The sequence below is a fragment of the Schistocerca serialis genome, chromosome 5 (assembly GCF_023864345.2).
Source record: "Schistocerca serialis cubense isolate TAMUIC-IGC-003099 chromosome 5, iqSchSeri2.2, whole genome shotgun sequence".
NCBI lineage: Eukaryota > Metazoa > Arthropoda > Insecta > Orthoptera > Acrididae > Schistocerca > Schistocerca serialis.
Window position 1 is genome coordinate 435,980,007 of NC_064642.1, and position 17,916 is coordinate 435,997,922.

At 43.8% G+C, this 17,916-nt stretch overlaps 1 protein-coding gene across 1 annotated transcript in view; it reads left to right on the forward strand.

Annotated features, from left to right (window-relative positions):
- Nucleotides 1–17,916, forward strand: part of LOC126481983 (nephrin-like) — an 881,063-nt gene that overhangs the window by 677,095 nt on the left and 186,052 nt on the right. The window contains exon 5 of the mRNA XM_050105948.1: nt 13,711–14,001. Within this exon, the coding sequence (XP_049961905.1) occupies nt 13,711–14,001 (291 nt within the window). The remainder of the gene's footprint in view (nt 1–13,710; nt 14,002–17,916) is intronic.

The window sequence follows — 17,916 nt, forward strand, 5'->3', positions numbered from 1 at the left end:
TGAAGGTACGTGTATCCATGGGGAGCGACAGATACCTTTCCCACGGAAGTAACACACGTCTGAACCGCAGGACTCCTAATATCCTTTCGTTCCTCACATATGGACTTATGATGCAGTCTTTTACAGTTAACACACCAAGCCTTTTCTTTCTTTTTGCAATTTGACACTTTGTGTCCACGTTGAAGACAAAGAAAACATCTGTTTGCTAGTTTCAGTTTATCTATTCGATCATTATCGCGTACGATCTTCTTACAGTCTTGCCCCCAATGACCGCAAGATTCGCAAAAGACGCAGAATGGTTCCTTTACGCTGGTATCCTTCGGAGTCGATCTTTTAGATTTCGCGTGTACGTGAAGTGTGGACGCTGTGGGAAGGTTACTAGAAGTGCTGGAAAATTCACCGCGTATCTTCTGCGTGGTAAGCGCCCCGTCGACTTCCTCGTTCAGAAACTCCATCAGTTGCAAAATGACCCCTTCGGATATTCCCGTACGCTTGGCGTGAATTATCCAGCGGCGGCATATGTCATCCGGAAAAGCGCGTAAAATTTTCGGCACGAGGACTCGGCCGTATCCAATTACGTCTTCCCCAAGTGCCCAAAGAGCTTGCTTACGTCGCTGGCATTCAATGAATGTTGAATTAAGTTCCTTTGGGGTGGACAGCCGAATTGGTTTTATGGCTTCGAGATAACCTAAGTGGGCTTGAATTATTCGATCCTTGTTGCAATAACGCACTCGGAGAATCCTCTTCGTTTCGGCGTACGTCTCGGCCGTCACCGCAATACCATCCACTAAATGCTTTGGTTCTCCCGAAAGATAGCAGCGAAGAAATATGTGTTTATTAATTGTAGCTGCCGTCGGATCTTTGTCAACCGACTGCTCAAACTCCTCCCAGAATCGTGCCCATGTCTCGATATCGCCTGAAAAAGGCTCAAGCCTGATCGGCGGAAGTTTTACTGAAGCTCTGAGAACACTCATTGTTACAGATTGTACCGGCGGATTGTCGGGAATATTTCTGTCTGCTGCCTATTTCGCAAGCTGTTTCTCTATTTCGTGAGACAATCGAGACATTGTCAGTTTCGCGGTGTCTATATAATCTTCGCAGTTAAGAACATCTTCTTCGTATTCGTCATCGTCTAGCAACTCGTGAATATCCTCATCTAATTTAACGAGGCGGTTCAGAACGCTTCCCAATCTGTCATTGTAATATTTATAATCCGTGATTTCCGATGTGTCTGACAACCTTGCAACTTCCGCTACGAGTCGCGTAATGTTTGCTCTTTCTCTCATACGTTTTGTCTTTAGAGAGTGTAACTGTGCTTGTGGTTTGTGGTCTGGGATGTCCATTCCGTCCGATTACTCCAAAGTTTAAAGCGGTGTCGGCTAGCGATCAGCTGGACCTAGTAAGGCGTTATTCTTTGGATCGCTAGTCGAAGTAGTTCAATTGATGGTCGCTAGATGACAGCACTAGTCATAAACAACCTACAGGCGTAGCGTAGGATATAATAATTCGTTAAAGCGCTAATCGAACAGCTACAATAGCAGTACAGAGCGGCAATAATGTAACCAGTTGCCTTTACAAATGGCACAACAAAACATGTTGCGTGGTAATTCAATCGAACTTAACTGTGTATGTAGGCGGTTGTCGTCGAAGAGCTTGTTGCGTGGTGTGATAAATCGCTGCAGTAATCCCCCTCGCAGTTTTGCCGCGTGACGTGCGTCCAGAATTCGTGTTCCACAACGGCAATCATGGAAATAGTCTCCCGGGTTTCAGCACCAAATTCTTATGTCGTGAATCGCAGCAGAGCAGCGATTAGCAGTCTAACAACACTTTATTACATAGTCACAGAACATACAATACAACAAGTCAAAGATACATTGTCCTAAGAGTAAACAAGCAGTCTCTTACTTGCCCCAAGTACATCACACGCCATGGTCTCTCCATCGTTGCCGTTGCCATGCAATCTGCCGACATATAGCATGGGCGACACGCTTAGTACGATAAAATCGTGCTTGTGCATTATCCTTCACGGTAAAGCATGTGTCAAAGTCTTTAGCCCTTTATAATTCTGGATGAAAAAGTACAATGTACTTATTGCACAAGTCAGGACCTGGGCATGAGGCATCGAAATACTAAATTGCAACACTCTGTTTTCTATACACACGGTGAACTAATCAAAGAAGTCTAACCCAAAAATTATTGTCCTGTTGCTAGAATATAGTACGTGAATTGAAACACACTTCATAATATCACGGAAAGTTTCTGGCAAATGGAACATGCCTAGTACTGGTATTTCGTGTCCAGTATAAGCAGGTGAAGACGTAGGCCTTTACAGCCGCGGGCTACTGAAAATATCATATGTCTCTTTATTGATCAAGGAAACAGATGTAGCTGTGTCCTATTGAAATTTGACTGTCTTGTGAACCAATCTTAAGTACTCAACAAACTTGTTCTTCTGGCTGTGGACAACAGTGAAAAGTTTCCAGGAAGCGGAAAAACGAGACATAGTTTATGCCCGCCACACTGCCTCGGCCGTTACAGCATCAAGTTCCTGAAAACTCCACTGTGGCTGTATGTTAAACTGGCGCCTTGCCTGGCGGAGTTGCCAACAGAAGCCTGTGTATGGCCTAGCGTCTCACATTTCAAACACTGAGCTTCACATCATGGCCATGCTTTCCTGTCGTGAGTAGGAAAACGCTGTGAACAAAACCTCCACACTTTATTCTAAATTACACCTCATGTACAATGTAACCGAAAACTATTATTTTTACTTAGAATTCGAGCCCTATTTTCAGTCACTTTCACATTAACTCTAAGCTGAGTGCCTTGTGCACTACGAACATGAAAAATAGATGGAGCACCAAAATCTACATTAGTTGTGGCCACAATATTTTGAGACTCTACAATTGACAGAACTTTTTTCAGTTCCAGATCTGGCAAGTAGAGGACAGCAACGCATATTACACAAACTGCATGATTGCTTCACGTAGTGAAACATTACTGTAATTTTGTCCACAAGAACACTTCAAGCTGTCATGTCTCGTTAGCCCTTTAAAGTTGCAATGCACAGCTTTACTGACCTTTCAGGGTGCTTCTTAAGCCGAAAAAGTTTAAATCCCACCGCAGTGACATGAAACTGTGCCTCGTAATGCTTGTCGAGTTTTCTAACGACGTCCTCAAATTTAAAACTTCCGTACGGCATTCGGGAAACTATCTTAGAAACAGACAGCAGAAGACGGGTCCAACAGTGGACAGGAATGATTCAATGGGCGGTGTACCTTTAATGGTGTAGGCTGAGAAAGGCGCTTATAGCTCAGATAGTATTCTGACAAATCTTTTCCTTGCAGTTAAAGGGTCGTCCGTGTGGTGGTGGTTGTTGCAACAGTAAGTTCGTAATCTTTTGAACACAGAGCTCCAACAGGTCACCTTGTTGCACCTGTAAGTGGGGAAATTCTGTTACTGATAGTTCACGTGGGGGCTAATATATGGTTAGACACTTAAGATTACACTCAAGATCACAGAAAATACGTTGCCGTTGTGATTAGCCGAACACCAAGACCATCGATTCAAAAACACTTCGTCGCCTTTTATATATGTCGTTGTTGTTGTTGTTGTGGTCTTCAGTCCTGAGACTGGTTTGATGCAGCTCTCCATGCTACTCTATCCTGTGCAAGCTTCTTCATCTCCCAGTACCTACTGCAACCTACATCCTTCTTCATCTGCTTAGTGTATTCATCTCTTGGTCTCCCCCTACGATTTTTACCCTCCACGCTGCCCTCCAACAGTAAATTGGTGATCCCTTGATATATGTCGTAGCAAGTACAATTGTATGGTCAGTGAACCGAACAAAAAATTGGTAACCAAGTATCGAAAATGGCTCTGAGCACTATGGGACTTAACATCTGTGGTCATCAGTCCCCTAAAACTTAGAACTACTTAAACGTAACTAACCTAAGGACATCACACACATCCATGCCCCAGGTAGGATTCGAACCTGCGACCGTAGCAGTCTCGCGGTTCCGGACCGAGCGCCTAGAACCGCTAGACCACCGCGGCCGATAACCAAGTGTCCTTAACATCGGTTTGCTGCAGAATTCTTGAACTTGTTCTCACTTCAAATATAGTAATTTCTATCTTCTGTTCGTAAATCATCACTGGTATTAGAAAGCATCTCTCGTGCGAAACACGGCTTGATCTTTTCTCATGTGATATCCTTCGAGTCTTGGATGAAAGGCAACAGACAAATTCCATATCCTTAGATTTCCGGAAAAGCGTTTGACTTGGTGCCGACTGTTAACGAAGCTATGAGCATATGGACTAGGTTGCCAGACAGGCGGCTCGAAGAGTTCTTAAATAATACTCCACTGGCCATTAAAATTGCTACACCAAGAAGAAATGCAAATGATAAACGGGTATACATTGGACAAATATATTATACTAGAACTGACATGTGATTACATTTTCACGCAATTTTGGTGTATAGATCCTGAGAAATCAGTACCCAGAACAACCGCCTCTGGCCGAAAAAACGGCCTTGATACGCCTGGGCATTGAGTCAAACAGACCTTGGATGGCGTGTACAGGTACAGCTGCCCATGCAGATTCAACACGATACCACAGTTCTTCAAGAGTACTGACTGGCCTATTGTGACGAGGCAGTTGCTCGGCCACATTGACCAGTCGTTTTCAATTGGTGTGAGATCTGGAGAATGTGCTGGCCAGGGCAGCAGTCGAACATTTTCTGTATCCAGAAAGGCCGTACAAGACCTGCAACGTGCGGTCGTGCATTATCCTGCTGAAATGTACGGTTTCGCAGGGATCAAATGAAGGGTAGAGCCACGGGTCGTAACACATCTGAAATGTAACGTCCACTGTTCAAAGTGCCGTCACTGCGAACAAGAGGTGACCGAGACGTGTAACCAATGGCACCCCATACCATCACGCCGGGTGATACGACAGTATGGCGATGACGAATACACGCTTCCAATGTGCGTTCACCGCGATGTCGCCAAACACGGATGCGACCATCAGGATGCTGTAAACAGAACCTTGATTCATCCGAAAAAATGACTTTTGCCATTCGTGCACCCAGGTTCGTCGTTGAGTACACCATCGCAGGCGCTCCTGTCTGTGATGCAGCGTCAAGGTTAACGGCAGCCAAGGTCTCCGAGCTGGTAGTCCATGCTGCTGCAAACGTCGTCGAACTGTTGGTGCAGGTGATTGTTTTCTTGCAAACGTCCCCATCAGTTGACTCATTGGTCGAGACGTGGCTGCACGATTCGTTACAGCCATGCGGATAAGATGCCTGTCATCTCGACTGCTAGTGATACGAGGCCGTTGGGATCCAGCACGGCGTTCCGTATTACCCTCCTGAATCTACCGATTCCATATTCTGCTAACAGTCATTGGATCTCGACCAACGCGAGCAGCAATGTCGCGATACGATAAACCGCAATCGCGATAGGCTACAATCCTACCTTTATCAAAGTCGGAAACGGGATGGTGCGCATTTCTCCTCGTTACACGAGGGATCACTACAACGTTTCACAAGGCAACGCTGGTCAACTGCTGTTTGTGTATGAGAAATCGGTTGGAAACTTTCCTCATGTCAGCACGTTGTAGGTATCGCCATCGGCGCCAACCTTGTGTGAATGTCCTGAAAAGCTATTCATTTGCATATCACAGCATCTTCTTCCTGTCAGTTAAATTTCGCGTCTGTAGCACGTCATCTTGGTGGTGTAGCAATTTTAATGGCCTGTAGTGTAATTTCTATCTTCCGTTCGTAAATCATCGCAGGTATAGAAGGCATCTCTCGCGCGTGACATCGCTTGCTCTTTTCTCATGTGATAGCATACGAGTCTTGGATGAAAGGCAACAGGTAAATTCCATACCCTTAGATTTCCGGAAAGCGTTTGACTCGGTGCCGACTGTTAACGAAGCTATGAGCATATGGACTAGATTCCCAGATACGCGGCTCGAAGACTTCTTAAATAATATAACCCAGTACGTTGTCCCCGACGGTGAGTGTCGATCACAGACGTTCTTACCGTCAGAAGTGTCATAGGGGAGTATGATACGGAACCTCTTGTTCTCTATATACATAAATGACCTCGCGGACAGAAAGGGAAGCAGCCTGCGACTTTTCGCTATTGATGCTGTCGAGTGCGGGAAAGTAACGTCGTTGAGTGAGTGTAGGAGAATACACTAGTTGGTGTGCTGAACGGGAGCATGTTCTAATAGTAGAAATGTGTTGAGTAATGCAGACCAGTAGGGAAAACAGTCACGTAACCATCGAATACAGCGTGAGTAGTGTGCAGCATGACAGTCACCTCCATTAAACACCATATCTACGCGTAACACTGCAAAGCGATGTGAAACAGAATGAGCACGTAAGGAATGTAGAAGGGAAGGCGAATGGCAGATTTCAGTTGATTGAGCTTATTTTAGGAAATTTTAGGTCATGTACAAAGTATAACGCATGTGTAATACTAGTTCAGTGTTGCCCGAGTGTTTGGGATTCCACACATTCTGCATTAAAGGAAGACACAAAGCAAAACAGAAGCTTACTGCCAGAATTGTTACCGGTAGATCAGATCATCAAGTGAGAGTTACAGAGACGATTCGTGAACCCAAATGCGGATCCCTGGAGGGAAAATGACGTTCATTCGGCAAAACACCATAGATAAATTACGAGAACTAGCATTTGAAGCTGAATGCAGAAGTGGGGATAAGGGGTACATTTAGGATGATAGGTCAACTGCCCTGTAATGTTACTCCTTAAGCAACAACTACAAAATACATTGTTTATTCAAAACAGGTTAAGGCAATAAATGTGGGCATCTTTTTACAAAATATTACAAACTAGCGTACCCAACGAACTCTGTTCCGCCTTAAAGCCAATAAATAATCAGATTTTCGATGTTAACTTCAATTTTTTATTAGTAAATACAGACAAAAAATGAAGTATTTTAATGATTCTTTATTCTTTTGTGTTTTTTTGTACCTTGTGATACATGACATTTTTTTGTTTTATTATCAGGCTCAAGAACAAACAACGCAGATGGTCTTCCGACCCGTGAACATGCCACATACAATTGACCATGTGAAAAACATAGGTATTCCAGATTTCAACCACAAAATTTCAAGGATTGGCCTTGTGATTTGTTAATGGTCATGGCGAATGCAAGACTGATCGGAAATTGAAGTCTTTTACACTCAAACGGCATATCAGTTGGGATCATCGGGATCCTCCGAATGAGAACTTCCTCACCTTCGAATACTCCTTTGAGTATCGTCGTGTAAATAACATTGTTCATCAATTTACTTACCACCAAACTCGTACCGTTGCATAGTTTTGGTTGGTTTACGTTTCGAAGCATGATTTTAACGGAACCAACTTTAGGCATAAATTGTGCGGCGATAAGCAAGGCACATCCAAGGACTTTAAAAATTGAATTGGGTAGTTGGTGGCTTCATCTTCATTTGTTACACAGTCAATAGATTTGAATGAATGCATTTTATCAATGATCTCATTCTGCATTATGTAGTTTAGGTCATCTACATCTTTCTTCTTAGCCGCTAAAATTGCTCTCTCACTCAACCATTCATTACTTTTGTCATTAGTAATGATGTTTGGGAATACTTTGTTGATAAGTTCGTCTTTCGATGAGACAAAGTTACAGAAATTATGAGGAAATGAAATGAATCCGCTCGATTCTTCGACAGGTTCTATATCACTACCGATAGTCAGCAACTGCTCAGAGAAATTTTCAGCAAATGTATCATTAAGTAATGCAACTCTCATGTTTGTTTTCAGCTGAAGTTTCTTCACATAGCACCATAGATTCATGATTTGAGGCAAGCATTTATTTGGTCTGCAGCCTTTGATCTTGGAAGTACTGGCAATGTTTGGTGGAAATCGCCAGACAGTATAATCATTGCTTCTCCAAAACATCTCGAGTCATTACGTATATCTTTCAGTGTTCGGTTAAGTGCCTCTAATGCACATTTATGTGCCATTGGGCATTCGTCCCATATTATGATCTTGGATGCTGATAAAACTTTGGCCATAGTTGGTTCTTCAATAGCTTGAAGATTTAACGGTAATTTTGATGCTGAATGAGCCGTTCGGCATCCTTCTAACAATGTGGCTGCTCTTCCAGAAGAAGCAACTGCAACCGCAATGTTGGATCTCGCACGAACAGTGACTAAAACTACTGACGTGAGGAATGTCTTGCTAGTTCCACGAGGGGCATCCCGGAAATATAAACCACCATTTCCATCATCAATTGCCTTCATTAATGTATCATAAACATCCTTTTGTTGGAGATTCAGCAGGGGTACATTAGTTTGAACTACTAGATCTAATTCCTGGTCATCATATTCACGTTCCCGTTCCAATTCTCGATTAAATGCGTCATTCATTTCACGATTTGGCGCTGGCATTCCTAACCTGACTAATAAACCTCCTCACATGAGGTAACACATTTCTTCGATCAAGAGTAAAGCCCGATTATGTATCTCCTCATTCATTTCAAGATCTCAATTTCTGGAACTGACACGAATTTAATGTAAAATATCTTCTCACATATTATCCTTGCATTGTATGGTTCGATAGACGTTTATCTGTCGTTTGCAGTTTCTTATTCCATGTCAGATGCGTTTTTTTTATACCACGTTTTATAGCGATCGAACGGGATAAAAAGTATCCTATGTCAGTCTCCTGGTTCTAAGATACCTCTCCACCAATTTTCAGCGAAATCGGTCCAGCCGTTCTTGAGTTATCAATAGTGTAACTAACACGACTTTCTTTTATATATATATATATATATATATATATATATATATATATATATATATATATATATATATATATATATATATATATATATATTGCTTCTCAAGCAAGACAGCAGATAACAATTACCAACAGACTTAAAGAGATAACCCACAGAGATTTCAAATAAATTACAGTACGAAGCAGATTCAAAAAAATTGCACGAATTTTAAAAAAAACATTGAATATGATGGTAATTTACCAAAAGCATCAGTTCGTTTACAACCCCCAAAAATGGTTCAAATGGCTCTGAGCTCTATGGGACTTAACATCTATGGTCATCAGTCCCCTAGAACTTAGAACTACTTAAACCTAACTAACCTAAGGACAGCACACAACACCCAGCCATCACGAGGCAGAGAAAATCCCTGACCCCGCCGGGAATCGAACCCGGGAACCCAGGCGTGGGAAGCGAGAACGCTACCGCACGACCACGAGATGCGGGCTTACTACCCCCAGAAACCCAACCAGCACAACATGTGACTATAATAAAAATCCATAAGCAACGAGCTTAAAACCCCTTTCCAAAGAAAATGGGGCGAGGAGGACTTGACTTAAATGTCGGAAGCAGCCGACCAGCCGTCCAAATAACACTTAAACGTCGGGGCTCAACCGGGAGTCAGTTCCCATTAGACGGCACGTCACAGCTTCTGTACACGGAAGCGGGACGTGGCGCCACACGCACGCAGCCCAGTTCACAGGAACTGTAGCAAATAGACCGCAGAAGACACGACAAACGCCAACCAAACATCAAGCAATACACGCTAATAAATCGATAAAATACACAAACTAATTACTGTTGAGTGAGTGCATTCAATGAGTGCAGGTATATAAGAAAGTACTTATAAATGAGTAGAATTATCAAATACAAGCTTCAGTAATAACAGAATAACTGGTTGCACAAAAAAAAAAAAGTTGCAGCAATATAGCAGGGACGTCGCTTGATGGCGATAAACCCAAAGTCATACGCTCGCCTTCGTGCTAATCTGCCTTTTAATAGCCAACCAACCAGGGGATTTTAAAGCATAATAGTAAATGCTGGTCTGCATACAGTCACAAAGACTCTGCCGGCTGCCACCCGACCAAGAAGTTCACTCGCTGCAACGCAAATCGTTTGACGAAACGAAGGCACCAAAACCACTTACACGTACGACGGAGAGCGTTGTTCGAGATGGTCCCGAGGGATGGGTCTCTGCGAGAAAACAGGCCCCAAAGCAATGCGACGAGCAGCGCCCGAAGTTGACATCCGACAGGTCCACCACGAACTCGCGACCATCTTGCAAGGTAGACCGGCCGCGCCACCGCTGCCCGAGCCCGCTTGTTTGCCCCGTCGTCCTCTCAAGCACGCCGTAGCGCCTCGTAGCGAGTCCGGCGAACAACTCGCCTACCGCAAATGCCCGCCGCCAGATTACACAGGGGCAAAGATAGTAGTACAGTCGGGTAATCGACAGTACTGCCAAAGAGCTGGTGTGCCAGAAAAGGCGCACCACGGCTCAAATATTACTGCCTCCAACGTAAATTTTGCATAAGGAACACGAAGATAGGAGAAATTTTGGGGTCCTGCGGAGGCATATACATAGTAGTTTTTCCCTTTCTCTACCGGCGAGTGGTACCCTCCGCCATGCACAACATGGTGTCTTGTGAGTATGTATAGACATATAGATGATGCTGTCGTCGACTTTAAAATTCGAGTTACATTCTACCAAAGCTTTTCCCATTCATAAGAAAAAGGTATCCGGTCAGCTGAAATAATTGCAGTGCTATTTTGCTACATTGTCTGATAAATGCAGCGAAAATATTAACCGGGCTGTGTAACACGAATTCAGAAACTTTTTTGCGTATCGTGTACCACAACCACAAATTTACTAAAACACAATTAAATATTCCACCTTGGCTGTATTACGAGTACATACATTTCACTGCATCAACTGATTTCCACGATGTCTCATTTTCATACCGTCGTAATTTTAGAAAGTCGTCTAGTGTGGGAGTAAGCAATTTACGTCACATCAGTCTGTGGAGAACAATGTGCGATATGTCACGAGTGAGTATATTTACGTACGTATGTTACTACGAAATTAGTGTTATTTAACCCTTTACTACCAATTTATCAATTTTTTCTGTACGAGTGAGTAATATTAATGTGTAATTATTTAAGTTAATGTCGGCGGCAGAGGTAACAATATGAAAAAAATTTCCTGCCGTTACATATTCCAGTGCATGAGGGGTTGGACATGCGTGTCCCAGTGGTATTTGAGGCAGGATTCATATGTTCCAGTGCTAATGAAATGAATGATATCCTGTGTTTTCATTTATGATGTACATTTTCAGATCATATTTATGATCACAGATATTTCCCATGTCGGTACATTATGACAAATAACAAGCTTTTTATCATTACAATCCAATTGGAGTGTGTCATGTGACAGTCGCATCGATCCTACTTGTGATAGCGAGTGAACCGGTTTTTGCACGAAGCAGTTTGACACGTGATACATAACGACAATACGTAGCAAATTCCCATTGGTTCTCTGGTAATCTATCGTGCCCGGAACAAACACATTCAAAGGGAAGGAGAAAGAATTATATCATCAACGACTATGTTACATTGTGCCCTTTCGAGTTACATATTTCTATGAGAGACGTGCACTGTATGAATCCACAAACGGTGACTATAAAGTTACAAGGACATGAGTGTAAACGTGATACAGCACGGCCTGACCATCTTCAGGTTTAGCAGTTATTGCAAGGTCATTAGCTTCAGACGACGATTGCTTACCTTCTCTTGTATATTTGTGGATCATCTCTCATTACAGTCCTGAAACGTCCCGCCATGTTGTTCTCTAGGAGTCATTCACTTCTGTAACCAGTATGTAAAGGGTTTTGAATCACCAGTCTTGCCGTTTCGTCACCAACAACGACGTAAACTTCTATAATATCACGTTGGGAACTACGGTAACAGGTTCCCTTTTTCTACACACACACACACACACACACACACACACACACACACACACACACAAATGTGTTGCGTCATCCCGGTTCCCAGAACTCCTGCAGATAGACGTTGACTGTAGGTATTGTATCAAAGACACAGTCCGTTTGACTGTTCACAGCTCTCACTAAACCTGACAACAACCTGACAACAACTATGCAAGAACAGCGCCTGTTGGACGGAGGGGGTCCGACAGCCGATCAGTTCCAGTAATTCCACCAGAAAGAAGGTACACGGCGCGTGTTGTCGGTAGTTCAACCATGCATGGGTGGTCAATACCGCAGTTCGATCGCGTCCGCATTGTCACTTTATGCCAGGAAGGGCTTTCAACAAGTGAAGTGTCCAGATGCCTCGGAGTGAACCAAAGCGATGTTCGGACATGGAGGATTTACAGAGAGAAAGGAACTGTCGATGAAATGCCTCGGTGAGGCTGCCCAAGGGCTACTTTTGCAGTGGATGATCGCTACTACGGATTATGGCTCGGAGGAACCCTGACAGCAATGCCACCATGTTGAATAATGCGATTCGTGCAGCCACAGGACGTCGTGTTACGACTCAAAATGTGCCCAATGGGCTGCATAACGCGCAACTTCACTCCCGACGTCCATGGTGAAGTCCATCTTTGCAACCACGACACCATGAAGCGCGGTAAAGAAGGGTTCAACAACATTCCGAATGGATCTCTCAGGACTGGCATCACGTTCTCTTCACCGATGGGTGTCGCATATGCCTTCAACCAGACAATCGTCGGGGACGTGTTTCGAGGCAATCCGGTCAGGCTGAACGCCTTAGACGCACTGTCCAGCGAGTGCAGCAAGGTGGAGGTTCCATGCTGTTTTGGGGTGGCATTATGTGGGGCCGACGTACGCTGTTGGTGGTCATGGAGGGCGCGGTAACGGCTGTACGATCCGTGAATGCCATCCCCCGATCGATAGTGCAACCAAATCGGCAGCATATCGGCTAGGCAGTCGTCTTCATGGACGACAATTCGCTCCCCCATCGTGCACATCTTGTGAATGACTTCTTTTAGGATAACGACATCGCTCGACAATAGTTGTCAGCATTGTCTCCATATCCGTACACGTCCATCCGCTCGATAAAACTGGAAAAGAGACTCATCCGACCAGGTAACATGTTTCCAGTCATCAACAGTGCAATGTCGGTGTTGACGAGCCCAAGAGAGGCGTAAGGCTTTGTGTCGTGCAGTCTTGATTGGTACACGAGTGGGTCTTCGGCTCCGAAACCCCATAACGATGATGTTTCGTTGGATGGTTCGCACTCTGACACTTGTTGGCGGCCCAGCATTGAAGTCTGTAGCAATTTGAGGAAAGGTTGCACTTCTGTCACGTTGAATAATTGCCTTCAGTCGTCGTTGGTCCCGTTCTTGCAGAATCTTCTTCCGATCCGCAGCGAGTCAGAGATTTGATGTTTTACCAGGTTCCTGATGTTTACGGTACACTTGTAAAGTGGTAGTACGCGAAAATCTCCACTTCATCGCTACCTCGGAAATGCTGTGTCCCACCGCTCGTGCGCCATTGTAGCAGCGGTAACCGATGTAACACCCTGTTGTCTTATATAGGTGTTGCCGACCGCAGCGCCGTGTTCTGCCAGTTTACATATCTCTGAATTTGAATACGCGTGCCTATACCAGTGTAGATGCTCCAGTGTAGATGCCTCTGTCTGGCAGCAACATCAGTGGTTTAAAGCTAAAGGCACGGGTGCATCAGAAAAAAATTAATTAAATGGTGGTTTCATGCGGAAACTACTTGTACTGAAAGGGTTAGATGTCCTAACATTGATTTGTTCTGATACTTTCGCGCTCACTTTTGTACTTTTCTCTCAAAGCATAATGTTGAACTGAAATGTCCCTGTTTCTTAACAGGACGGCCGATGCCCACGGTTCGCTGGTGGAGGGGAGAGCGGCTGCTGGCGGTGTCGGAGCCTCCGGTGCCAGAGGAGCCTCCTGAGGGAGAGGAGAATCTTGGCGCAGTGGACCCTCTGGAGGAGCTGCTGGAAGAGGAGGAAGAGGAGGAGGAGGAGCTGGAGCCGATGCGCAGCCGCGTGCAGCTGGGCCCGCTGGCCAGGGACGACCTGGGCGCGCGGCTCACCTGCCAGGCATCCAACACCAGGGCCGCGCCGCCCGTCGCCGCCACCGTCGCCCTAGACCTCGTCCGTGAGTACCACACAGTACTTCTGCTCGCTATTAATGCTGTTTTTTGGCGATATGATAAGCGTCTAATAGCTCACACTGTCGCCCACTAGCACGCGCGCAGATCGAGGACTCTGATGGGATGGAGGAGGGGCCTGTCACACGTAGTTCGCAGCTGTCCACGACTCACACTCTCTCACCGCACCAATAATAACTGCAGTGACTCCCACTTTTAACAAGGCAGAGGTGCCTAAGATTTTAATAAAAATGATAAGTTATAAAATTATTTGAATATAATAATACCAGCGGAGAAAAGGCCAATATATTCCTCTTTAAAAGACTCTGAGAGAAATTTGAGGAAACAGCAGCGTTACACAAGAAAAATTTTGATATCCTATCGTACAGAGTGACAGTTATTGAACTATATCAAATGGAATCGTCATAACTTCTGAGCGGTGTGCGTTAGAATGTTCAAACTGCACGGTTGATCGCGGAGCATGATGGCAATTAGCAAACATGGTTTGGATGGTTTCGTCAATAAGTACAATTTGTGCGGTTGAGGGAATGAGAATCCACATTTCGCGATCGAGAGTTATTTTCACCCTCAACGGGTGACCGTGTGGCGTGCAATTTCCAGTCACGGACAAGTCGGTGCGGCATTCCTTGATAGCACGGTGCCTACTGAACGGTACGTGAAAGTTTCGAAGATGATTTCATCCCCGTTATCCAAAATAACGCTGATTTCGACAAGATGTGGTTCATGCAAGATGGAGATCGATCCCATCGAAGCAGGAGAATGTTTGATTTCCTAGAGGACCATTCTGGGTACCTCATCCAGGGTCTGGGGTACCTAGAGGCCACTGGCATGAACCTTGATTGGCCGCCATATTCTCCGGATCTGAACGCATGCGACTCCTTTCTGTGGGACTATATTAAAGACATGATGTACAGCAATAATCCCAAAATCATTTCTGAGCTGAAAACAGCCATCGACAGAGGGGCGTTACGAATTTCGCTATTCGTCTGCGCCACATTATCGCCAATGATGGCAGACATATCGAACATGTCATAACTTAGATCCGAATATCTGTAGTTAAATTTACATGTTGAATAAATTATGTGCACCCCTCAGTTTGTAAATAATTCACGTTTGTTTCTTATAGTTTTCGCCCTGTATCTGCGCTCTTTTAACACAGTACATTCTAAGAACTTTTCCCAAGTTTCTCTTCGTAGTTAACTCTTCATATGCAGTATCTCCGTCTCATTACCACTGTCCACATACGTTCTCTCCCACTCACACTTTTTTCTCACACTGATTTATTTTATATCCGCTGCTACGGTCTCTGTTTGACACTGTTTTTCTTTCCCACTGCCACTGTGTCCACCATACCTTGGCAGTTCAAAGCTTTAGGCTCCAAATTAGTGTATTCCTATCCCCAAAAAATGGTTCAAATGGCTCTGAGCACTATGGGACTCAACTGCTGAGGTCATTAGTCCCCTAGAACTTAGAACTAGTTAAACCTAACTAACCTAAGGACATCACAAACATCCATGCCCGAGGCAGGATTCGAACCTGCGACCGTAGCGGTCTTGCGGTTCCAGACTGCAGCGCCTTTAACCGCACGGCCACTTCGGCCGGCTTCCTATCCCCACTTGTTTAAAATTGCGGTCGGAAATGCGTCCTCCTCTATACCTACGTGTTGAAGTTCGCCGGTCTGGGTGAGTACAGAACTCCCACGCCTGTGCATGGTCTCCAGTGATCTGTATTTTTCGTTTCCATGGCCACTTCTCTCCTTTGCTCGTATCTTCCTTCGCCTCTCTTTCTGTTTTACAGTCGATGACTTTAACTAACCATCTATGCCTACTCTCTCTCTCTCTCTCTCTCTAGCTCCAACTGCTATTGTCTCCATCCACCTCTCTTTCACTGCCAGTTTCTTTCTCCCACCATGACTGTCTCCTCCCTCTTTCTCTCTCACTGGCACTGTCTCCCCTCTGTTCTACCATCTCTCTATTAATCTCTTTCATCACAAAAAGGCGTTAATATTTTTGCATACCAAAAGTGTGGTGAGAAGGCAGAATGAGTACTGTGGCAGCTGGTCCCCCCCCCCCCCCCCATTTACTTTATTTTCTTTTTATTTCTATTTTATTTTACACATTAGATCCGCAGGACCAAATGGAGTAGCAAATCTCCAAGGTCATGGAACGTGTCAGTAAATGAAATTACAACATAACAGTAATAACAAATAAAATAAAATTTCATGAATCCGAAAAAAAGAAGCCAAAAGTTTATATAAACGCAATCAACTATATAACACAAGAATCAGCTTAATTTTTAAGGAACTCGTCGACAGAATAAAAGGAGTGACCCATGAGGAAATTCTTCAACGTAGATTTGAAAAGCGCATACATTGCTGCTAAGGTTTTTAAAGTCTTGAGGTAGCTTATTCCAATGGATGCAGCAATGTACTGCACACTTTTATACACAAGCGTCAAGGAAGTGCGATCCAAATGCAGATTGAATTTCCGCCTGGTATTAACTGAGTTAAAGCTGCTAATTCTTGGGGATAATTTGATGTTAACAAGCAACGACAGTAAAGAATATCTATATTGAGATACCAATGTCAGAATACCCAGACTAGTGAACAGAGGTCGACAAGACGTTCGTGAACTTACATCACTTATTGCCCAAAGCGTCAGTTTCTGAGCCAAAATTATCCTTTGAGAATGGGAGGAGTTACACCAAAATATAATACTAAAGGAATGAAAATGGTCAAAGTACTTTTCGTGTCGAACTACCACTTACTTCAGGTACCGTTCGAATAGCGAAAATGACAGCATTAAGTCTTTGAACAAGATCCTGGACGTGGGCATTCCACGAAAGTTTACTAAGTATTTGAACACCTATAAATTTGAACTTTTCAGTTTCACTAACCATATGCCCATTCTGTGAAATTAAAACCTCGGGTTTTGTTGAATTGTGTGTTAGAGACTAAAAAACTGAGTCTTACTGCGATTTAGCGTTAGTTTATTTTCTACAAGCCATGAATTTAAGTCTTGAACTGTACTATTTGAAACAGAGCCAATGTTGCACACAATATCTGTTACTACCAAGTTAGTATCATCAGCAAACAGAAATTTTTAAAATTACCTTTAATAGTGGCATATCATTTACATCAATAAGGAATAGAAGTGGCCCAGCACAGATCCCTGGGAAAATCTCCACCCCCTCCCCTTCCCCCATTTGACCGTGCACCACTGAGTCCTCACATCACAGCCATTCTCAAAATGATAAATAAATCCCTTTTGTTGTCTGCTGTTAAAGTAAGAGGTGAAGCAATTGGGAGCTACTCCAAGTATTCCATAATGGTCCAACTTCTGGACCAATATTTTGTGATCATCATAATCAAACGTCTTAGATAAATCAAAAGATTCCTAATATTGGAAATCTTCTGTTTAATCGATCCAGTACCTCAGAGAGAAAAGAGAATACAGAATTTTCAATTGTTGAACGACGTCTAAAGCCGAAAAGTACATTTGATAGCAAATTATATGTAATAAAATGATCAGTTATTCTTACATACACAGCCTTTTCAATAACTTTAGAGAACACTGACAGAAACAGGTCTAAAATTGTCTACATTATCCCTTTCTCCCTTTTTATAAAGCGGCTTTGCTACTGAGTAGTTATCGCTCAGGAAACTGACCATTCTCAAAGAAAAAATTACAAATATGGCTAAATGCAGGGCTAACATGTGCAGCACAGTACTCAGATATTCTGCTAATCTCTCCCTGAGACTCCTTAGTCTCCAGTGATTTAATTATTGACTCAATCTGAAGAGTACTTCAGAATTCAATCTCTGGAAAGCATTTTCCAAGAGAGTTACACGATTCCCTCTAGAAACTAAGTCAGAGTCTTTTAAAGTCTAACATATTCGCCTT